Source organism: Labeo rohita, chromosome 21 (assembly GCF_022985175.1).
Source record: "Labeo rohita strain BAU-BD-2019 chromosome 21, IGBB_LRoh.1.0, whole genome shotgun sequence".
Classification (NCBI taxonomy): Eukaryota; Metazoa; Chordata; class Actinopteri; order Cypriniformes; family Cyprinidae; genus Labeo; species Labeo rohita.
In genome coordinates, this window is record NC_066889.1 from 14,853,148 (window position 1) to 14,877,479 (window position 24,332).

General features: G+C 35.3%; 1 protein-coding gene across 4 annotated transcripts in view; it reads left to right on the top strand.

The window, feature by feature from the left end:
* Positions 1-24,332, top strand: part of arhgap32b (Rho GTPase activating protein 32b) — a 122,992-nt gene that overhangs the window by 77,126 nt on the left and 21,534 nt on the right. For 2 of the 4 annotated variants that reach the window (XM_051093240.1, XM_051093244.1), the window contains 8 exons: positions 4,024-4,110; positions 9,357-9,494; positions 14,373-14,465; positions 14,599-14,721; positions 14,821-14,898; positions 19,872-19,953; positions 21,412-21,462; positions 23,292-23,366. In XM_051093240.1, coding sequence (XP_050949197.1) covers positions 4,024-4,110; positions 9,357-9,494; positions 14,373-14,465; positions 14,599-14,721; positions 14,821-14,898; positions 19,872-19,953; positions 21,412-21,462; positions 23,292-23,366 — 727 coding nt within the window. The remainder of the gene's footprint in view (positions 1-4,023; positions 4,111-9,356; positions 9,495-14,372; positions 14,466-14,598; positions 14,722-14,820; positions 14,899-19,871; positions 19,954-21,411; positions 21,463-23,291; positions 23,367-24,332) is intronic. The other 2 variants (XM_051093241.1, XM_051093242.1) reach the window with 2 other exon arrangements.

A 24,332-nucleotide genomic window follows, 5' to 3' on the forward strand; every position in this document is an offset into this window, starting at 1 on the left:
TCTGTAATCTCTTCCCACTCTTCTCAAATAGACCTCGCTGGTGAGAGGACTGGTTCTTTGCTCGCGTCAGAGCGGTAGCGTTCGATTTCACTTTTCGCTTGTAAGGATGTGGAATGAACAGAAGTCTTAGACCGTGCCTCAGCCGGGCCTTCATGTGGTATTGTTAAGATGTATAAAGTTTCATTCGCACACTCACTGAGACGGATATTTAATACTTCACAGCTCTCTGTAACCCTGCCTTAGTTAAGGGCATAATCCTCTCGCTCTAAAGAGCGCAGTGGCACTCAGCTTTCACTCATCGTGACAGGAATACAACCTAACGGCTGCTTTCTGAACTCAAGTGTAATTAACACTGCCACACACTTATATAGGTGAGATTTGACTGTGGATTTTAGGGTTCACATTATCTTTTTTCATATTGAAAAGGCACGTTTGGCACCTAACCCTAACCCCATTTATATGGTTTGGAATATTCAGGTACAAAATGAACACTTTTCTAGCCAAAAGGACTGTATAGTATTGATTTAGCCAGCACAAAATAATACAAAAATATAGATTTCTCAATCTTAATTGTCATTTTCATGAAATTATGTTGATTCTTAAATCCCAAGAATCGATTATCTAGCCTTTTTTCGGTTAGTGTACTGAAGGATTGTAATACAGTTTGTGCTTTGTTACTTTTGAGATGAAACAAAGTCTCAAATTTCAATTTTGTGCATTTTATTACAGTACTCAAACATACATTTTCTGTTTTGGTGCTATTTAATGTGGAGTGACAGGTTGCTGTAGTGCCTCAGTTCAAGACAAGTCTCCTTTGCTTCAATACCAGCACAAAATAAATATGAAAAAACATCCAAAGGTGTGTTAAAACAGAGCACAGCTTGTCAAAATCAATATCCTGTCTCATGTAATCGCTCAGTGTTTCAACTGCTTCAATAGCATGCAAAGACGTCAATATAACAGCTTATTACAGGCTTTGTAAAAGGTGCTTAAAGTACTTGAATTTGACTTTTTGAAATTTAAGGCCTGGAAATCCCTTTGAAAATGGCAATATTCCTAAAGAGGTATTTGAAAAGTGTTTGAGTTATTGAAAGACAATATATCTAAATAAATGTTTAATTTTGTCAGCACATATCTTTTCGCCTAAAATTCACACAGTTTAAAGAAACATCATACCTTTTTGAATTATTTCAGTTAATGTCAGAAAACAATCAAGCTAAGCAAGTACTAGTACTGACAGTGTCATGTAAACATGGTGGAACATGTGAAAAGAAGAACAGATGAACTGAATCAATTGAGTCATTTATGTTGGAACCATTGCATCGCAAAATGATTCACTTTTTCAAAGCGTTCCAGTTGGATCACGTACTGTGAATCATTTGATTTAGATCGGCACTTCGCATATCGCAAATAATATGCTTCCGATCGGGACTTCAAACCGCGTATCGTGAATCATTTAATTTTTTTAACGGAATGGGTTTGTGAATCATTTTGCGAATTGAATGATTCAAATCAAATTATCTCAATCAAATGCTTGACGATACGCATTTTGAAGACCCGTTCTAAATCAAATGATTCACGATACGCAAAGTTCAGATGATCAAAGTCAGATGATCCACAATCCAAGTCTTGATCTGAAATGATGGTTTGCGAATCATTATTCAGATTGGAACTTCAGAGCGTGGATCGCAAATCATTTGATTTAGATCAGAACTTTGGAGCGGGTTTGCAAATCTTTTGCTTTAGGTTGGGTCTTCGTAGCCAAATTGCGAATCATTTGATTCAGATCAGGACTTTGGTCCGGGTTTGTGAATCATACGCTTCATATAAAGATTTCTGAATGATTTCACAAACATTTTTTCAAAAATTTTTTCTGTTGTTTTGTTTTTTTGTTTGTTAAGCAGTGGAAAACATCAGATCATTAAGGCAGTACAGTTATAAAAACAAAACAAAGAAAAAAGAAAGGAAGTATACACAAATACAAATCCCTTAAGAAAATTAACTGTAGTTTTTACTATGGTAAAAGTATAGTATGCTTTGTAATACTTTAGTAGTAATACTTTGCATGTGCTTCACTTTATTTTTGCCATTTTTTATTAGTATATTTTTATCTATTTCTCTTTGTTTAGAATTTGAAAAAGAAGACATAAGTGAGATCTGTTTAAAGTCCTTGAAAATAGAAAGTAGTGCTTGAAAAGTCCTTAAAAGTCATGGAATTTCATTTTACAGTATCTGTATGAACCAGGTTCTTAACAATGTCAGGAAAAAACATATTAGGTGACCAAAAACTCCGCTTGAAAAAATGAATTCTAGAGAGGAGCGTTTTGCTAAATATATGCACCATATAACATATATTCATTATCATTTTTACTGTTCTTTAATGCTTATGTTTGAATAAATCAGTCAAGTTTTTTTATGACAGACATCATTTAAAAGCTTACATTTCAAAAAGCAGATTGGAATAAAAATATAATTATGTAATTGTAACTTTATTGTAATAAAAACTTAAGCGTTTGTATACAAATCAGTTAATTTTATCCTTCAATATTATAGTAATGTAGTACAAACTGACTCTCACGTGTATTTTACAGCATTAATTAAGTTTTTGTTTGTTTGTTTGTTTGTTTTAAGTTCCTTGAGAAAATTTGGCATGTATTGTACCTGGTTTGTGTCCAAACCCAGCCCTAGTGAGTATACATGTGTAAGATGGGACCAAAACACTTTGTGATCTGATCAGAAACACATGTAACCACATTTGTAAGTACTATTGTGTCATGGATAACAGCATGCAATTTTTTCCATCAATTCAAGAGTTTAAAATCTAAGTGCAAATGGTCAACCTTTTCACCGAAGCTGCCTTGCATGACAACTTGTGATTAAATCACCTGAAATGGATGTTAATATCAGTTGTAAACAAGCACAAAGTGCTTAGAGTTGTGATTTTATTTTGTGTTCTTCCACTCTCATATTTATTGCCGCCTGTGCCTCATTCACTCCAGCTATTTAACTAGATGGATGGAGATGGAGAAACACTTTACTGATCTTGAGGGAAATTTTGTGTGAATAATTAAATTATTTATCAGTGGATCCACCTGGATGCAACCTTTTATACACACTATCAAGATTTACAGCTCAGTGCTTTTCCTGCTAACTCAAAACTGTTATTAAAAAAAAACCCCAGATATATTTGCTCTTCCGTTCCTCTTTAAATGCATTTTACAATGGTAGTCTAGTATAGAGGCTTTCTGCGTGATAATGTTTGTTTTATGTGGGAGTGTGACTAGCTGCACTTGACAAATGTAGTCACCCTTTGTTTTTGGCAGGACAAAGATTTTTTTTTCAATGTTTGTGTGTCTCACACTGAGGTCATCACCCATCTCACAGTATGAACACACTCAAAAGTCACAGCAGAAAGTCACTCACATAACACATTACAGTGGAGGCATTCACACACAGAGAGTCAGTGTTTGAACAGCCTGAGGTAATATCGGAGTTAATATATGGTGAGCATGGCAAGAGGATGTTTTATATGAAGTCATAGTACATTATTGTTGATGAAGATAATATTAAAAAGGTCATGAGCCGCCTTTTTTATTTTGTACTGTTCTCTGAGGTCATATCATGTATGTATTATCAACTAAAAGCTAGGATGGACTGAAGAAATGTGATCAGAATATCAGTGACTGCTTTTCACGCATGGCTCAGTCTGTGCTCTGTCTGTCATGGGATTCACTGTTTCAATGCGTCTGTATTTATTATTTATAATATGCAGGCAATATGCTCAGCTGGTGACAAATCATTTAACACCTCTTCTAACCCGAGGAATCGTCTCTGCACCTGACTACAGAGTGATGCGTCACTGCCAGTCATTTATTCACTGATAGCACCAAAGCTTCTCATAATAGCAACAGGATGTGATAGATGTCTTATGTGTTTTTAGCATCAGCAGCCTGCAGCTGTCACTAAAACAAGAAAGTTCACTGTTCTTTCTGTTCATCCGTTCTTTCATCTTTTTCTCTATAGTTAACCCTCGCAGATGAACAGACTGAAGTGACACGGAATGGCCTGGAGTCAAAAGAGCCTGTGTATTTGGTTCAGATCTACTGTCAGGTAAGACAGCATATCTTGTATAATAATTTATAGCTGTGCACATACACTACCAGTCAAAAGTTTTTGAACAGTAAGATTTTTAATGTTTTTTTTTTCTTTCTCTTCTGCATACCAAGCCTGAATTTATTTGCTTCAGTGCAGCAAAAACAGTCAAATTTTTATTATTATTATTATTATTTTTTTTTTTTACAATTTAAAATAACTGTTTTCTATTTGAATATATTTTGAAATGTAATTTATTCCTGTGATCAAAGCTAAATTTTCAACACCATCGGACTATTAAATTTTTGGGTATTTTGGATTTTTTGTAAAACCTACTTTTGCAAAATAGTCCTATGTTTTTCACCCAGTTGGAACCAAATCAGTGCAGAAAGATTCTCTGGAGAATATCAGTAATTATCAAAAAAAAAGTTGAACTTTCAACTCAACGTTGCAAATGGGCAGGGCCACTTTTAGTAAAATGCCTATAACTCCTAAACAGAATGATATCGCCGCCAAACTCAGAACACTTATGTAAGAGCTCAATCTGAGATTACAGGAAAAAAATGGTGGAACTTGGCCCCTAGATGGTGCTATAAGAGGGAAAAAAATTAAAATGGCTTTAACTGCCCAGCCATTTGTCCCATTGTGCGCATGGTCTTGGTTCGTAGTGCCACAACTGTCTACAAGGACATTTGCGTGTCTCAAAAAACATGGCCGCTATCGGCCTAAGAAGTTTGAGCATCTGTTAAGCAAGATTAACGGATGCTGATTGGAACAAATCTTGGCGGGCCTGTTCGACTCACGGCCCCAAAGGTCTGAGAGAAATTTAAAAGAAATCGCCCACTGGGGTGGGTCGATATCGCATTTTTCAAGGGCATAAACGATAGCACGTCTCGCGTTTTTCCACACATAGTCACAATTCAACAATATGATACAACTCCTCGTTCCAGACAACTTTGCCTCTAGAACCACTGCTGTCAATCAGATTGTTTGTTAAATGGCTGACGAGATGTAAAAAAGGACTAGGACTTTTGCTAGTCCTAGGATTTTTTGTTCAATCTGGAAAGAAACACTGCAGTGCAATTCTCTCTCTAAACCAATAATTATCAAAAAAAATTTTAATTTCCCTTTGCGAAGCTATAACGGGCTCCTTTAGTGAAAGGGCCTGTCTAAATTTACCCAGAGTCCTCTAAAGCCTAAAGGAAAACTCAACACTTCACGAAACTTGCTGAGCACATGCGACAGGTGATTCAAAACAAGCAGTCATTCATCACTGAGTTAGCTGGGTACAGACTTGTTAAATAATATGTAATGTCTTTTTCCTTCTATGCGTGAATGCCTTAAATGCTTGAATCCCGACACTCGCTGCTTGCAGCTATATTTATTATTATTATTATCAATATTTAAAACAGCTGAGTAAATTTTTTAAGGATTCCTTGATGAATAGAAAGAACAAAGATCAGCATTTATCTGAAATAAAAAGCTTTTGTGACATACACTATTCAAAAGCTTTTTTTTTCAGATAAATGCTGTTCTTTTGAACTTTTCTATTCAGCTGTTTTCAACATAATAGTAATAATAATAATAAATGTTTTTGAGCATCAAATCAGAATATTACAATGATTTCTGAAGGAGTAATGATGCAAAAAATTCAGCTTTGAAATCAAAGGAATAAATTACATTTTAAAATGTATTCAAATAGAAAACAGTTCATTTAAATAGTAAAAAACTTCTTTAAAAACTTTAAAAAATCTTACTGTTCAAAAACTTTTGACTGGTAGTTTACTCATTAGCGTCTTTGTGCATCTCATTGCATCTTACAGTTTTTCGGTGTCTCACACGTTTAGCTTTTTGGATTGTCAGGTTTAGAACTGTTACAAAAAAAAAAAACAAGTCTAGCAGAATCTAGTACCAATCTGTGATTGCAAGAGTGTGGTTCTCACAGTAAAAGGAGAGATGAAATCATCTACTTGAGACGCCCCAGTAAAGCTGTAAATTAATCCCAACTATGAGCTGTTGCTTATAAATGTATGATGTAGACCTACGTTTTGGCATAAGTTGGTTGCTACAAAATTTTAACTGTCCTAGAAGCAAAAAAAAAAAGCTTCTTAAAGCAACAATTCACTTAAAAATTTAAATGGACTGTTTTCATTAAGTGAACTGTCCCTTTAAATTTAGTACAGAATTCAAGCAGCTGGCTGCTTGTGCACTTGATTTGAGCGCTGGCAGCTCTGGTTGAAAATTCAGTGGAAAAATGTCTGAAGTCTTGGTTTGTGTGTGGAAACCTCATTCCATCCTGGTGTGTGAGAAGATGTCCAAATCCACAGCACTGCTCCTGTGTGTTTATAAAGGGAAAAAAAAACATTAACGACTGAGGGTGCAGGCCAGGAGCCTTCTGAATGGACAGGGATCAGACGTACAGGAAAAGCACTTTAGTTCCACTCTCATTGCCGTTTTTCCCTAGCAAATGCACAAGTTAGTCCCCTGTGAAATGCTTTGGAAGAAGGAAGGCGAACAACTGTTTGTTTTTCTCTATGGGTGTACTAGTACACCAGGATTTTTTGAGGGTTTTTTTTCCCTGGCCGTGATTCAGAGAGATGTGTTTAGGTCAAATCAAAGACATTGTGGTTTTCCATTTACTGTGGATATGGGCTCTGTGGCTTGGAGACTGAAATAATGAAAGGAAAAGTGCAGACATTCCAAAAGAGAGAGGAAAAATCTGAATAGGTTTTTAAAAGGGGTGGTGTCATAAATTGATTTGAAGTTCGAGCGCATTCGAGCGAATAATAGGTCTATGCAATGTAAATTTAGCAAGAATATGCTTCGTTATGGTCTTATCATGTATACAAGAGTCCAAAATTAATTTTTGTGGCTAATCTTCACAAGTGGCAGGTGAAGTTTTACTACGTTTACTAGATTTGCAATGCAAGCAGTTATTTTGCTGTATATACAACTTTTTTGTAACACACATATGCTGCAGTATATTGTTTAATTAAGGGATCTGATTGGTCAACACTGGTTCAGCAGCAGTGTACAATGTGCCCTAGTCAAGCTGCAGAGCACTGTCAGGATGATTGATGCTTTACACAGGGCAGCCACAAAGGCACTGAGCAAAGGGAATCCAGCATGAGAGGCAGGGATGAGAAAGTTACCAGACTCTGTTTATTCCCACACTCTTCTTCGTAGGATCCCATCAGCATATTCTGTTTCACATTGACTTGCATCTTCAGATTGGGAATTCTCAGGTGCTTTATGCAGCTGCTGATTCATCCTGCTGTCAGATGGTATTGTAGTGTAATTATGTAGATTTAGACCTTTTCAGAGAAGCTTTTGTGCAGGTTGAGTTGATGTTCTGTAAAGTTTGAGGTTGGATGATCAACAAGGCTGCATTTATTTGATCAAAAATACAGTGAAACAGTACTGTTCTAAAATATTACAATTTAAAATGATTTTCTATTTACGCTGCCGTTCAAAAGTTTGGGAACAGTAAGATTTGTAAACGCCGATACAGAAAAAAAATGTCATTTTGTTAAATATTATTGCAATTTAAAATAACTATTTTCTATTTTAATAGATTTTAAAATATAATTTATTCCTGTGATGCAAAGCTAAATTTTCAGCATCATTACTCCAGTTTTCATTGTCACATGATCCTTCAGAAATCATTCTGATATGCTGATTTATAATCAAAGTTGGAGAAAGTTGCACTGCTAGTTTTTTCTTTTCTTTTTTTTTTTATAGAAACTAATACAGCACATTTCAGCAAAGATGTATTAAGTGGATAGAAAGTGATAGACTTATTATGTTAGGAAATATTTCTATTTTGAACAAATGCTGTTCTTTTTAACTCTTTGTTTATCAAAGAATCAAATGAAAAAGTATCACAGGTTCCAAAAAACCAACAAACAGCACAACAGTTTCAACACTGATAATAAATCAGCATTTTACCCTGATTTCTGAAGTATCATGTGACACTAAAGACTGGACTAATGGCTGATGAAAATTCAGTGCTGCATCACAGAAATAAATTATATTTTGAAGTATATTAAAATAAAAAAAGAATAATAGAAATTGCAATAATATTTCACAATATTACTGATTTTTTTTCTGTATTTTTAATCAAATAAATACAGTCTTGATGAGCATAAGTCATGTTTTGTAAAGTTTTGAGGTCGGATGCTCAACAAGACTGCATTTATTTGATCAAAAATACAGTAAAAACAGTACTATTGTAAATATTACAATTTAAAATGACTGTTTTCTATTTACACTGCTGTTCAAAAGTTTGAGATCGTTTTTTTTTTAAGAGGTTTTTTATGGTCATCAACGGTTTATCTATTTGATAAATATTACTGCAATTTAAAATAACTGTTTTCAATTTTAATATAGTTAAAAATCGAATATATTCCTGTGAAGCAAAGCATTACTCCAGTCTTTGGTGTCACATGGTCCTTCAGAAATAATTTTAATAGGCTTATCTGGTGCTCAAGAAACATTTCTTCTTATCATCAGCGTTTTGATGTTTAATATTTTTGTGGAAACATAATGGATTTTTTAACAGAGGTTTCTTTGATGAATAGAAAGTTTAAAAGAACAGCATTTATTTGAATCTTTTACATTATAAATTACTTTAAAGTAATTTTTTATCACTTTAATGCATCCTTGCTAAATAAAAGTATTAATTTCTTTCAAAAAACAAACAGTAAACAATTTTACTGACCCTAAGTCATATTTATTTGCTGATAAAATCCAGAGCTTGCCTGCTTAAGCTCAGCCAGTGTTGTTTTCCGAACACCAAACATATTTTTCTCATGATGCAATGTTTTTTCTTCGTAATTTTCTTGACGTTCTAGAATTTACCACAGAATGTGTAATGAACTGGGATTCGCCTTTTTTCAATCTGCGTTTCATAGTTCCATATATTATTTTTCCCAAACATTAGATTCTATTCTCTATTTAAAAGTATTAGCATTTCCTTCAGGAAATGCACATCTAGCTTTAATTGTAAAAAAAAAAATAAAACACTGTCACTGTCCCTCTCCTCAACGCATTGAATGCTGCTTTGTCCAGGGTTAAACACACACACAGCTGTAATGTGGCTTCTCTGAAGTGGCTGTTGTGTGTGGTCATCATGTTGCAGCACTGGCCAGATGAGGTTTATCCAAGAACCGAGCCCTCGTATTTACCCTGCAGACCAAACGTCAACACTCTAAAGCTTGCTTGTTTACCTTTTTAAGTTACGGCCCTCTTTTACCACTCCTCAGGGACGAAGCTGGATCGTGAGACGGAGCTATGAAGATTTCCGAGTCCTGGATAAGCATCTCCATCTCTGCATCTATGACCGCCGCTTTTCCCAGCTCCCCGAGCTGCCCCGTTTCGACAGCCTGAGGGAGAGAGCAGAGGTAAGACCCCCAAACGCTTCTTTTTGAGCACTCCCCTGCGGCCAATAAGACATTTCAGGCTCTCGCCTGCAAACAGAACGCTCAGACCTTTCATACCCAGTATACACAGTGCTTATCCTGCAAGATGCCCCTCTCAGAGCAGCTTTAGTCATCTGTGATAAGCGAGTGCTCAGTGAAGCTGGTTAACAGCACCTAATGGTGTCCCTAGAGACACCGTCAAATGGATATCCCTGTAATGTTCAAAAAAACCTCTTCTCTCTGCTGTGTTGGGCAAACCTAGCTTAGTATACTTGAACCGTGGCATATTTTCACAGCTAAATTGATCTGCTTTGAAGTTTGAGTGGCTGATAATGCCACCCATTATGTTTTGCAGTAATGGAAGTCTCTCCGAGCTGCTAAGTGGAAGCTCACACGATGGTTTTGTGTGTAATCAGGCACTTTGAGCTTCCCAGTACGAGAAAACAGCTCCTAGGTCATATTTCACCTACTGGATTGTGGCGTTTTATTCGTAGAGAGGCAATCTTGGTAAAGATGCATTTGAATCTTGAAAAGCGAACTCACTATTACAAACTCTGAGATGATTATAAAAGGTTAACTGGCTCTGATTTATAGGAACAAACACCTCACAGGATGGGCTAATTATGAAGCTTGCCTATGCAATAAATGTGTGATGTCTCACACAAATGAGCCTCATTAGGACATGAACAAAGCATAGCAAATAACTGAAGCAAGCGACCGTATCATTAACGAACGCTGTTCAGTTTCTGTTTACCTACATTATTCATGTTGTTTTCTGTAATAGTCAACACAAGCAGAGTTGCCTTGGATTTTATAGCTACATGAAGCCGTTTCGAGCTTCTTCTCGGTCGTCTTTGACCTAATTATGCTTCCTTTGTAGCCCCTCTTGCCTTAGTTTTACATTTTGGTGAGTCTGCCAGCATACGTCTGGGAAAGGAATTGACAGGAGGTTGGATCTTGGGATAGGTTCAGCTGGAAGAGATCCCATCAGTGCTCTGTGGATCATGAATAAACACTTATGGGCTTTCGTTGGCACATTTTAACTCTAGCTCCTCTTTTTTTCTCTTGTTGACTGATTGTACACCAGTCGCTAAAGCACTTGTCCTTCATATTATATTATATAACGCTGAAATACACACCATGGCACCAGACCCCATAATTAGAAGGTGGTTACTATAAAGTGTAGTTCTAAAAACAGCATTTATTTGAGATAGAAATCTTGTGTAACATTTTAAAAGTCTTTACTGTCACTTTTGATTGATTTAATGCATTCCTTCTGAATAAAACTATTAATTCTTGTCTTGCTGACCTCAAATTATTGAATGTTAGCGTACCATTAGCTGCACTGTGTGCATTGTTATTGTTTATATGTGACCCTGGACCACAAAAGAAGTCTTAAGTAGCACGGCTATATTTGTAGCAATAGCCGAAAATACATTGTGGGTCAAAAATCATTAGGATATTAGGTAAAGATCATGGTCCATGAAGATATTTTGTAAATTTTTCTACTGTAAATAGATCAAAACTTAACTTAATTTTTTAACAGTAATAAGAACTGTATTTGGGCTATTTTAAAAGCACCCTCAGATTTCAGATTTTCTTGGAAATTGACTGGTTTTGTGGTCCAGGGTCACATATTTGGCCAAATTGCTTTCCAGTATTTGTCATACGCAAATATGCTTTGACTGAGGAGAAGTATTTAAAGGGATAGTTCATCCAATAATGAAAATTGTCATTAATTACTCACCCTTATGTCGTTCCAAGCCCGTAAGACCTTTGTTCATCTACGGAACAGAAGTTAAGATATTTTTGATGAAATACGAGAGCTTTCTGACCCTGCATAGACAGCAACTGAAACGTTCCCAGGCCCAGAGAGGTCGTAAGGACATCGATATAATAGTTCATGTGACATCAGTGTAGGAGTCGATGTTGATAATTATTATGATAAATGTCATAATAGAGTTTAAAGGCAGATTTTGGCTACAGTGTGAAAGCTGTAAAAACCAGACAGTGAATTGTGGCTTTAAACTATTCTTTATGGTCAGAACATGACAAACAATTCATGTTTTTCTTTTTAATTCTTTACACTTTTTCCAGTCATTTTTTCTTAACAAAATAAATATCTTAATAGAAACAAATAATTTCTTAGTTCTGCATGTTTTAATGAGTTATATTGTTTCACAACAAGAAACAGGTTTGTGTTACCTGGTAATATTAAAAATAATATAAAATTTTTTGTCGCTTAGAAATAAACATTTGATAATAGATTGAGTTAGGATGCAGATGTAGATTTATGTTCATTATCAAAATCAGTAATATCTGTAAAAATTGTAGCAACCTCATTTTTATCTGGTCAAAATATAATTATTCTGATTGTTTGTTTGTTTGTTTGTTTAATCAATCATTGCTTTTCCATATTAGTATTAGTGATGGGAAGTTTGAATCATTTTACCGACTCAGACCTTTGAGTCTCATTCAGCAAAATGAACGAATCTTTTTTCGAATCATTTCATTCATTTTAGCAAAATATAATTAAAATGTTACATGTTACCTCCCTAACACATCTACTGCTTACACAAATGTTGATCACACTACAAACAAAACAAAACTATAATGCTATAAGAAACAGAAAAGATTGATAAGTTTGTTACCTGAGTCTTTAGTCTATGATTAGCTCACCTCACTTCTTATTTGACAAGTTTTCGGGTTTGAGTCGTTCGTTCATTATGTGACAGCCCAATAAGCTTAACCTATGCAGTCTAAGCCGGAAAGAGAATTGATTAGTTAATCTCTTGAGTCTTCGGGTACGAGTCGTTCGTTCATCACGTGACAGCCCCATAAGATGAACGAACGACTCCAAAAACCCGAAGACTCGAAACAGGTGAACTAATTCCAGTACTAATAGGATGTTGCGTATGCGCGACTGAATGAATCACTCCCCGAGACGACTCGTTCGTCAAAATGAACGAATCGTTCAAGAACAACCCATCACTAATTAGCATACAGTTAGATAATGATAATAACAGTTAAAACCACAAATATAGCAAATCTGTACCATGGGAAAGAAAATAAAGTGGTTTCTAGGTATTTGTATGAAAAACAGTGGTCTAAATACATTTAGTATAAATGCATAAATGCTATAGCTTAATCACAAAAAAATAAATTTCTGACACATCTCTGACACAATACCACTGTGCAGTTAGTGTTACTACAGTAAATCTATGGTAAATGATGGCGATTTGTAGATTGTATAAACGATCCGAGTGGCTCACTTTAAATGACTAGCGCTCTTTTGTTCCACCTTTGGTGCATAAATATTTTATCAAACATTTATTGAACTCTATTATTGTTTTTTGAGGAAGTTCATATCGCGTGATAATTATCGTTATCGATTTATTACCCAACCCTACATCAATGTTTTGAAGCTACGAGAATACTTTTTGTGTGCAAAGAAATCAAAAATAATGACTTTAATAATCAATTTCTTCTCTTCTGTGTCAGTCTCGGACGTGTGTTCACGAGAGCTTCTCATAGCTTCATAAATTTATGGTTGAACCACTGATGTCACATGGATTTTATTGATATTTTATTGATGTCCTTACTACCTTTCTCAGCCTTGGAACATCTCAGTTGTCTGTGCAGAGTCAGAAAGCTCTCTTATTTCATTAAAAATATCTTAATTTGTGTTCCGAAGATGAACGAAGGTCTTAGGGGTTTGGAACGACATGAGGGTGAGTAATTAATAACAGAATTGGCATTTTTTTGGGTGAACCATCTCTTTAAATAAACATTAACATTTTTAACATTCCACAGCAAAGTGCATCAACATACTGAATGTTTTCAGCTCATTTAGCTTTTCTGAAAGAGAGACAAAGCAACCTTGATTAACCTTGTTTTGACCTTATTTGTCTGTATATACAGTAGTGCAGTTTAATACACACTGAGATGCATTATGACATTTAAAGCAAATGTTCCAGTGTTTGTGTTTTGTCTCTTCTAGAGAATCACAAACAGAGAGAAAACCCACATGCTGATGTTTTATAGAACCGCTTTACCTTGAATTAGTTTTGGAGGCTGACATTTAAGAAATGCTCTCTTTAATTTTCTCTGCATAAAAAATCCTGTAAATAGCACATGCACACACACAAAAAAACACTCTTTTTTTTTTCCAGAGCTTCTGTAGGCTTGGTACTTAAACTCGCAGGATTTAACGTTAAGCTCTTTGCTGATGAGCTGACACCCTCTTGTCTCTATTTTCCACTAGGAAAATTTTTTATTATAACTACTGTATTTTTAGACTGATCTGTATCTAATGTGATTTAAATAGGATGTAAAGTTTTAGAAGCAGATGTGTGGTTGAGCTTTTATTAGACTGATCTTTCGAGCTGTATAAATATAAGACAGCTCCACCTCACCTCCTTCTGCTATATTAGTTTTTAAGCAAGCCATGTGGAAGTATAATCCAGATCATTTTATATCTCAGAGTGCAACTGCAGGCCTTTTAAAGTAGCCACAGTCACCAAACATACACTCCAAAAAACAATAACCGTTATGCTGCAAATAAATTTATACCAAGCCTTTTCACTAAAGAGCCAAGTTGTGTAGTTGAAATATGCATAGATTTTAATTCTGCATGTTTTATGTCAAAACTCCACACAGTTTTTACACAAAAGCTGCATTCTTTATACCTACCCTACCGTTTTTCAATGAAAAATTATGCTAACTCAAACCACTCATTCTTAGGTTTATGTGAGCTTTTAACCTCCCTGTAAAAGTACTCTGTATTTATAGATTTACCCCCTTGGAAGTTGTCAAACTTGCTTAACCCTCTCTCCATCTCACTTTTTTTCCTCCCCACAGGCAGTTTCCCAGATGCTGATGGCTTACCTCTCCCGTCTCTCAGCGATTGCTGATAATAAGATCAACTGTGGGCCTGCCCTCACATGGATGGAGGTACTGATTTGATACCATTTGAGCAGAGATAGCTGATGATTCACTTGAATAATCAGTGAGGATGAGAAATGTTCATCGAACATATATTCAATGTTGCCATTAGCTGAGATGCCATATTTATCTCTTTCTTCAGGTTGACAACAAAGGGAATCACTTGCTGGTGCATGAGGAATCATCCATAAATGTTCCAGCTATCGCAGCGGCCCACGTGATCAAGCGCTACATTGCCCAAGCAGCTGATGAGCTGTCATTTGAGGTGACTGGGATAAAAATGAAAACAGATTAATGCAGTATTGAGGATGTGTGATTGCCATACTAATGATTATTTTGTGATTCATTTCTCTCACTGTGTCAGGTGGGGGATATTGTTTCCGTAATAGACATGCCACCCAAAGAGGACACCACCTGGTGGAGAGGAAAACACGGTTTCCAGGTTTGTTCGGCGTGATTTAGCCCTCTATTTCAAGTGTACATGGCAGTTTGGAAATTGCAGGTGGAGTCCCCCTGGAGCAACTGGCGATTAAGTGCTTTCACTGTGATCACAGTTACTCTCCAGTCTTCAATAAGAGTTAAACCTGCAAACTGTTGGTTTGCCAGCCTGTCACTTGACTGCAATGGAGGAACAATCAGAGTTATTTAAAAATAAAACGAAGAAACCAATTAAAAAATTCATTAAGAATGTAAATAGACAAATCTTTCACTTTTTATATTGACAAATAAATTGAATTTTGAAGTTAAGTTTAAATTAGCTTGTTTCAAATTAAACTGATTAATATAAAGTAATGCATAATCAAGGCAAGAGACAAAAGACACAACATTTTTTAAATGTTTAAAATAAATAGACACTTTGAATTGACAATAAACATGTAAACTGTACATGAAATTCACGTTAAATTAATTAGGGGTTCAAGCCCTATTGTAATTGCTAGAAAGGTCACGGATCAGAGATCTCTGGCAGAAATGCTTTTTTTTTTCCATTTGATCTAAAATGCCTCAAAGCACTTGAACCCCGTTAATCGCTACTTGCAGCTATATTGCATCTAAAATAAAATTCTGCATTAATAAGACTTTTTAAATTGACAAACAGACAAATATTTAATTGATTTATGTTTGAAATAATAGTTAAATGTTATGCTTGATTACATCACTTTTCATATCATCAAACAGACATAATTTAAATTGTTTTAAATTGTAGTTAAAGCGACAGTTCACCCAAAAATTAAAATTACCCCCATGATTTGCTCACTCTCAAGTCAGCTTAGGCGCGTATGACTTTCTTCTTTCAGACGAATACAATTGGAGTTACATCAAGAAATCTCCTGGCTCTTCCAAGCTTTATAATGGCAGTGAATGGCTGTTGAGATTTTAAAAAGCCAAAAAAATTTCCATCCATTATAAAAAGTGCTCCACATGGCTCCGGGAGGTTAATAAGGGCATTCTGAAGTGAATTGACGCATTTGTATAAGAAAAATGATTCATACTGAAACTTTATAAACCACAATCTTTAGAGCCAGGACATTATTTTAAAATGACTCCAGTTGTTTTTGTATGAAAGAATAAAGTCATATACACCTAGGTTAGCTTGAAGGTATATCATGGGTAATTTTCATTTTTTGGTGAACTATCCGTTTAACTGTAACAATGACATTTTTAAATGTCCGCTTCCAGAACAACAATTTACAGATAATGTACTCACCCCCTTGTCATCCAAGTTTATATCTTTCTTTCTTCAGTCGTAAAGAAATTGTGTTTTTTAAAGAATCATTTGCAAGAATGATTTGGGATCATTTGCAACCGCATTTGGGATCGTTTGAAGCCACATTTAAACTGCATTTTGGAAGTTTAAACTCAAGGCACCATATCAGTCCATTATATGGAGAAAAATCCTGAAATGTTTTCCTCACAAAACATAATTTCTTCACGACTGAAGAAAGAAAGACATGAACATCTTGGATGACAAGGGGGTGAGTACATTATCTGTAAATTGTTGTTCTGGAAGTGGACTTCTCCTTTAATCTATCTGGCAAATGCTTTTTCAAATGCTTTGCCACCACCTAGTAAAGTGTCAAAAACAAGTTGAGTCATTTCTCATATTACCAAATATGAGTAACAAAATGACTCAGTTGTCAGTGTAAAATATAGTCTATGTGTAAAGGAATCTAGTCCAGTTTATTAGATGACTTTGGCTCATCGTTCACCCCTGTGTGTATAAGTACACAGACCCAGTCATGAGTCACTTCTCATTCTGCCAGCTTGTCAAACTTATTGCCCCATTGCATATGCCCAGCAATGCTGCCTTTGTCTGGCCCTGTTGGTATTCAGTGCTTTGGCGTGTTATGCCATTTCTGCGTCTCCAGTCAGTCACAGCTCGAGCCTTTGTAGGGAGACCAACTCATGGTGGCAGATGTGTGCTGGATCCATCGGGGGGCAGTCTGACACTGAGCTCTGGCAGGCTACAGCTGGGTCAGGTAGCCAGCATCTGTCTGGGTGGAAGAAGAGTGCACAGTAGTGCCAGCTGTCACCATGAGAATCAGCACACACTGATGTCAGCAGGGTCTCGCGTCAAAGTCGTAATCAAGCTCTGGTGTTGCAGAGACTGAGCTTTGCCAAAAGTTCTGTGATTGGTCATAGAGTCAAGGGTGTACTTATAGACATGGTTAATGTTTTCTGCAAGATAAGCTCATATAATAGAGAAAACCTTGTCTTGATTCATAAATCTGCAGTAGGTTAGTAGGTGATAGACTGATAAAATCAAACTTTAGGTTGTAAAACATTGCAAGCATGAGCATTTGGCTCTGTGTGTCCTTTTAGTTTGTGCATGGGAAACTGATGAACTTTGAATCTTCTTTCAACTCCTTTTATCTGCAAGTTTATAAGATAGGCAGCCTTGAAATGTATAAGCCTTATTATGTTATTGTTTTCAGAGATCCTTTCCTTGATATGAAACTGGAATGTCACAACAGAGTAGATTTCGATTTGTTTTTTTGTTTTTTTACAAATATTAATATGAGAAATTGCTTAAACTTTGTCCTGGCATCCCTCATTGTCCTGCCATCAAATCATCATAATTATCAATGTAGAATGTATCACTGAAAATTGCTAGCATTTGCAATAATACAAATAGATCTTGTAAATGTAATATTTGCAGTATAGCACTTAAACCCCAACTTCAGTTTATATACAGTACAATTAAAAAAAAAAAAAAGTACAAAGAGTTAAGGATCAATAAGATACACTGCTGTTCAGAAGTTTGGGATCAGTAAGATTAATGTTTTTTTTTTTTTTTTAAGAATTATTTTTTGTTCATCAAGGCTGCATTTACTTTATCAAAATATACAGAAAAACAGTAATATTGTGAAATATTATTACTGTTTAAATTAATGGATATAATCTATATTAATGGATTTTAAAGTTTAATTTATTTAATTATTTAATTTATAATAGTTTTCGCTATCACTTTTTGTAAATGTAACACATTCTTGGTGAATATTTACTGATCACAAATTTTAAATGGTAGTTTATATTGTTATAAAATATTTTTATTTTAAATAAATGCTGTTCTTTTAAACTTTTTATTTATTAAAGGATTCTGAAAAAGTATCACAGTTTTCAACGAAATATTAAGCAGCAGAACTGTTGTCAACACTGATAATCTATCGTTTTTATATTAGAATATGCTGATTTAATTAATCAAAAATGACATTTACAATTTGACATTTATTAGAATTTTTAGAATTTTTCTTTTGAACTTTCTATTCATCAAAGAACCCTAAAATAATCATGATTTCCGCAAAAATATTAAGCAGCACAGCACTAACATTAATAATACAAAATATTTTTGAGCACCAAAATGGCATGTTTAAATGATCTCTGAAGACTGGAGTAATAGTTGCTGAAAATTTAGCTTTGCTGTTGCAGACAAACAGAACAGTTAATGTAAATTGAAATAATAATTTACATTTGCTATTTTTACTGTATTTTTGATCAAATAAATGCACCCCTGATGAGATTACCAAACTTCTTTTAAAAGTGCCCCAAAAAGAATTTTGAACGGTAGTGTATTATTAATTTCTCAGCTATTTTAGATGAGTTACAAATCATTGTAGATGTGATGCAGTTTGTGCCAACTAATAGATACCTGTTTTTACTGTGCTGTACACTTCATTAATCACTCCAGTGGTTCAAAATATAATCATTAATTAAATGAGATCAGGCTATATTTTTTTAAAAACCTCTAGTTGTGATTAAAAAATAAATAAATAAATAAATAAAAACAGTATTAAAAAAGTAGTTCACTTCAGAACAAAAATTTTCAGATAAGTTACTCACCCCCTTGTCATCCAAGATGTTCATGTCTTTCTTAATTTAGTCATAAAGAAATTGTTTCTTGAGAAAAACATTTCAGGATTTCTCTGCATATAGTGGACTTCTATGGTGCCTGCGAGTTTAAATGCTTCAAAGGACTCTAAGGAAGGAAGAAGGGTCTTATCTAGCGAAACGATTGGTTATTTTCTTAACTGTACAGTTCATGTACTTTTGAACCTCAAACCCTTGTCTTGTCTATTCTCTGTGATGCGCATGTGAACTCTGTGTAATCCGGGTCAAAACAGTTAGGGTATGTCAAAAAACTCCCGTCTCATTTTTTCCTCTTCAAAATTGTTCTACATTGCTGCAGAAGTACCAACGCAGTGTTTACAAATTGAACATGCAAAGATGATCAAAAGCCCTTTACAAAAAAAGGTAAATCAGCAATGTAGGATGATTTTTGAAGTTAGAGGAAAAAATGAGATGGGAGTTTTTTGACACACCCTAACTGAATTGACCTGGATTACACAGGTCACACCTGGAGTTCACATGCATGTCGCAGAGACCAGACAAGACGAGTGTTTGAGGTTAAAAAGTATATAAATTGTACATTATTTTAAAAAAAAATGATCGTTTCGCTAGATAAGACCCTTCTTCGTCGGCTGGGATTGTTTAGAGCCCTTTGAAGCTGCATTGAAACTGTATTTTGGAAGTTCAAACTTACAGGCACCATAGAAGTCCACTATATTCTGGAATGTTTTCCTCAAGAAACATAATTTCTTTACGACCGAAGAAAAAAAGACATGAACATCTTGGATGACAAGGGGGTGAGTAACCTGTACATTTTTGTTCTGGAAGTGAATTTCTCCTTTAAGATAACCTAGCAGGTATTGTCACATGACAGTCTATAAAAAATACCAGGTTAACTATTCACATTATTTTAGCTCCGTAGTTTGTCTTTTGAAGGATTGTGTTATGACACAGTAACATTTTATTTTCTGAATGTGGCTAAGAGCAGAACGCAGAGTGATATGATGAAGCCTTGGCATGTGTGTCTCCAGAGAGAGAAGGAGCTTTTCAAACCTTCTCTGCTCTTCACAGGTTGGCTTCTTTCCCAGCGAGTGTGTGGAGCTGATAAACGACAAGGTCCCGCAGTCTGTTACCAACTCTGTGCCAAAACCAGGTACCACAAAACACACATACACATACCTCAAACCCTGCTGGGACAACTCATCAGTTCCTCTGCTCACGTCTGTATTAACCATCCCATAACAGCTTACTTCTACTGCAGGGTATTATAAACGGCAGCAAGCATCATCAGGAAACCTAACGCTGAATGCTGCTCATACGCATTCAGATTTCTCCGGGTCTTTGAAAAGATGCTGCTTTTTGAAGGCTAGCTTGTTACTAATGTTGCAGTGAGATGTTAATCATATTAGAGAGAGCGTGGATTGGAAAGCCTTGGATCGAATGTGTGGTGTGTGTACTTGAGTGAACTGGAACAGGTGCTTACTGGAGCCTCTGGGTTCTGTTGCATGAATCACAAATCGTCAAACCTCCACGAAGAGAAAACTACAAGCTGCTGTTTGATGTTTCAGAGCCTGTCGTCCTTGGGAAGGGCACAGCTGCTTTTTAAGAAAGTGTCACTTCAGATTTCAACAAATTGGCTGTGAGACATGCAAGGTTTTCAGATTTCGAAGCACGTCATTTTCAGATTTCGAAGCATGGGAAATTTGTGGTTCACACCCAGTCTGAGTCTATTTTTCCCTCCCTCCTCAAGAAGGAACCCTTTGACCCTCTTCATTTATTACACTCATAGTTGCACAGTTTGCTTTCCCTCATTTCACTCCTAATGGTTTGTTGGGGAGCGTGTATGTGCTTTTAATGTACACCACACACTGTGCTTCAGAATGGTACAGTTTATTCCCTTTTATTTACAGAATGTCTTTCTGAAACGCTAAAAGAAACAGTTTGATTAATCGAATCTCAAATGGACTGTTGCTGGCTTTCACAATCCTAACGAGCAGTATGTTTAGTCATATTTGGAGTGGCTGTGGACCATGCGGACTGAGAGGTCAGTTTACATCATAACTTGGACTAACTGGCCTGCCAAGCTGTCCGGAGACTTATCCATCACCTGCAGCCGTTTCTGTTTGGTTTTAGCCGTCTTGTGTATCAAATCAATGCTTATTGGCATCCGCAGAGGGGTGAATCATCGTCGTCATCATTGTCGTGACTCATCGGACCAATCAGAATGCTGGCTTGCAGTGGGTGGGTGGTAGGGCTCTGTGGTACACGTCGTCTTGTAGGAGTAATATCATTGCTGAGATGCAATGGCGTGGCACAACACAGCGTAATCAGCCTGAAAAAAGCCCTGGGGCTCCTGGGCGTAATTACAGCAATGCTTTTCACTGTTTCATTATTAAGGGCAATGCAAGAAACAGATGAGGTGTATGGAGTTTGTATCATTAGCTTTGACTTTGCTTTGCTTTTTTGCTGGGGTTTAGCTCTATTTTTTTACTGATTGTACATGTACTGATGCCGTGGTGTCACTGTATTTGGAATGTATGTTGCATTGCTTTGCACTTATTGCATGCATATGCGATGTTATTTGACCATGCTTCCTCCACTGCTCCCTCAGCGTCCCCCTGCTCTGGTCTGCGGCCGGCCTCCTGGAGTCTGTTCCCACCCTGTGCGTGCTGGTATACTCTTCCCAATGCCTCCCTTTTTGCCTTAAAGAGCTAGTTTACCCAGAAATAAATTATGTGTCTACATGTGCTCACCTTTATGTTGTTCCAAACTCATATGACTTAGTATGTTTGTTTTGTTTTGTGGAAAGAGACTGATTAGCATACCATTTGGAATGACACTGATTAGTTTCTTTTATTTTATTTATTTATTTGTTTATTGGTTTGTGTTTTTTGTTTTGCTGAAAGAGACTTCTTAGCGTACTGGTTTGGAATGTCACTTTTGTTTGTTTTTGTTTTGTTGTTTTTTTTTGTTTGTTTGTTTGTTTGGTTGGTTAATTTTTTGTTTGTGTTTTGTTTTTGTTGAAAGAGACTGGCATAGCATACTGTTTGGAAGGACACTGATTAGTTTTTTGTTTATTTTTCTTTTGTTGATATTTTTGTTAGTTTTTCTTTTAGTTTCTTTTACATTTTTTGGTGGGATTTTTTTTTTTGTTGTTTTGTTTTTGTTTCATTGATTTTTTTTTTTTTTTTTTTTTTTTATGTTTTGTCTTTTGTTGTTGTTTTTTGTTTTTTTGGTTTTTTTGTTTTTGTTTTGCTTTGTGGAAAGAGAATAATTAGCATACCGCTTGGAATGACACCAATTAGTTTCTTTTGTTTATTTTTATTTAGTTTATTTTTTTAGTTGTTTGTTTGTTTGTTTGCTTGGTTAGAATTATTCTATTTTACTAGCTACTTTTAAAAAAATTTGAAGGAGTTTTTGGTTTTGTTTTGTTTGTTTTTTGTTTTGTTTTGTTTTGTGGAAAGAGACTGGTTAGAGTACCATTTGAATGACACTAATTAGTTTTTGTTTATTTATATTTTGTTTTTTGTTTGTTTGGGTTAGTGTTATTTTTTTATGTTCTTTTACTTTTTTTGTTTGTTTTTGTTTTGTTTTTGTTGAAAGAGACTGGTATAGCTTACTGGTTTGGAATGACACTGATTAGTTTTTGTTTGTTTGTTATATTATATTATATATTATATTATCTATAATTAGCATAGCTTTTGGAATGACACTGATTAGTTTTTTTTTAATATTGTTTTTTTTTTACATTTTTTATGGGGGATTTTTTTTTTTTTTTTTTTTTTTTTTTTTGTGGAAGGAGACTGGTTAGCATAGCGTTTGGAATGACACTGATTAGTTTCTTTTGTTTATTTATTTATTTTATTTATTTATTTATTTTTTGGTTGGTTATAGTATTATTATTATCTTTTTTTTTTTACTTTTTTTTTGAGGATTTTGTTTTGTTCTGTTCTGTTCTGTTTTGTTTTGTTTTGTTGTATTGAAAGAGCTTAGTTAACATATCGGTTTGGAATGACATAAGGCTACGTACATGCTGACCATTTAGTTTTTGCGATACCTATCCCTTCAAACACAAACATACTTATAGTCACAAACATTTCGTCTCATGCTCTCTTTTTCTCACGCACACACAAACGCACACACACATATTTTCAAACTAGCATTCTTTTATCACACTTTCTTCCTGCATGCATAAGCTGTCCTTTGGCAGTACCATATAACGTTTCTCTTGCACTCCAGCTTAGAGCACTCTTATCCACATTAGTCTAGTGTGTGTCTTCACGTGTGTTTTACTGCACCATTTTGTTTATCATTTATAGCAGCTTCAGAACTGTTGTGAAACTTTCCTGACGGACAGGAAATGTGGAGTGAAGGGTTGAAAATTCTCCTGAAAGACTGCTAAGCTAATAGAGCTGCATGTGCAGCTGTTGTTCTCATGTTCTCTAACTGGGTCCCTCCCTCCCTCTCCCTTTCTCTCCTCCCGGCATGCAGATTTGGAGATGGAGAGTGTAAAGCAGGACAGTGCTTGGGCACCAGACCCATTAAACCCCTACAGGCTGAGCTCAGGTAGACCAAATTGTTTATCCACGTACTACGTCTAACACGGACTACTAACCCTGAACTCTTCTGTGCATCTCCGCACAGTCGCCTGCCACTCACGAGTGCTCTGAACACTACTGGCACTCCATAGAATGTAGTTTCACTGGTCTTTCCTAACATCACACATTAACTATATGAAGGAGCACAACAAATATACAGTCTTGTTTTTCTCTTCTGGTGTCTCTAGTATGTGACTTTGACCCTTGTCTTATAGATTTACCCTGACAGCACACTCTCTTTCTCTTTTGACCTGCATTTGAATGCATGTTACTGTTTAGCAATGTTTTTGCATTTTAGTTTACTGCAAGGTTGTCTCTTTTTGTAGAGATGCATGATGTCTCTATATCGGCTGTCAAACAATATTAGAGATTGTCAGTAATGGCCAGTTTTGGATATTTAATTGTACATGCGCATTTCCCCTATTTTTACATTTAGATTACCTTTGCCATCTTTGAAAAAATGCTAATTTAATTAATTTATTAAAGATTTCTATAAGTATTTATTTTAGGGCTGTCAAACGATTAATCACGATTAATCACGATTAATCACATAAAAAATAAAAGTTTGAGTTTGCCTAATTTATGTGTGTACTGTGTGTAATTATTATGTATATATAAATGCATACAAAATAATGTAAAATAGGTTATGTACCAAATATTTGTATTTATATATAATATAAATTATGTAAGTATTATAATAAATACATATACTCTGAAATATATACATGAATGAGTTTGTATTTATATATACATAATTACACAAAGTACACACACAGAAATTAGGCAAACTCAAACTTATTTTGTATGCGATTAATCGCGATTAATCGTGATTAATCATTTGACAGCCCTAATTTATTTTAATGATAGTTCATTTTAATGTCTGCTTTTTTTGCAGTTGTCCGTAATATGGAAATATTATCAATATGTTGGCAAT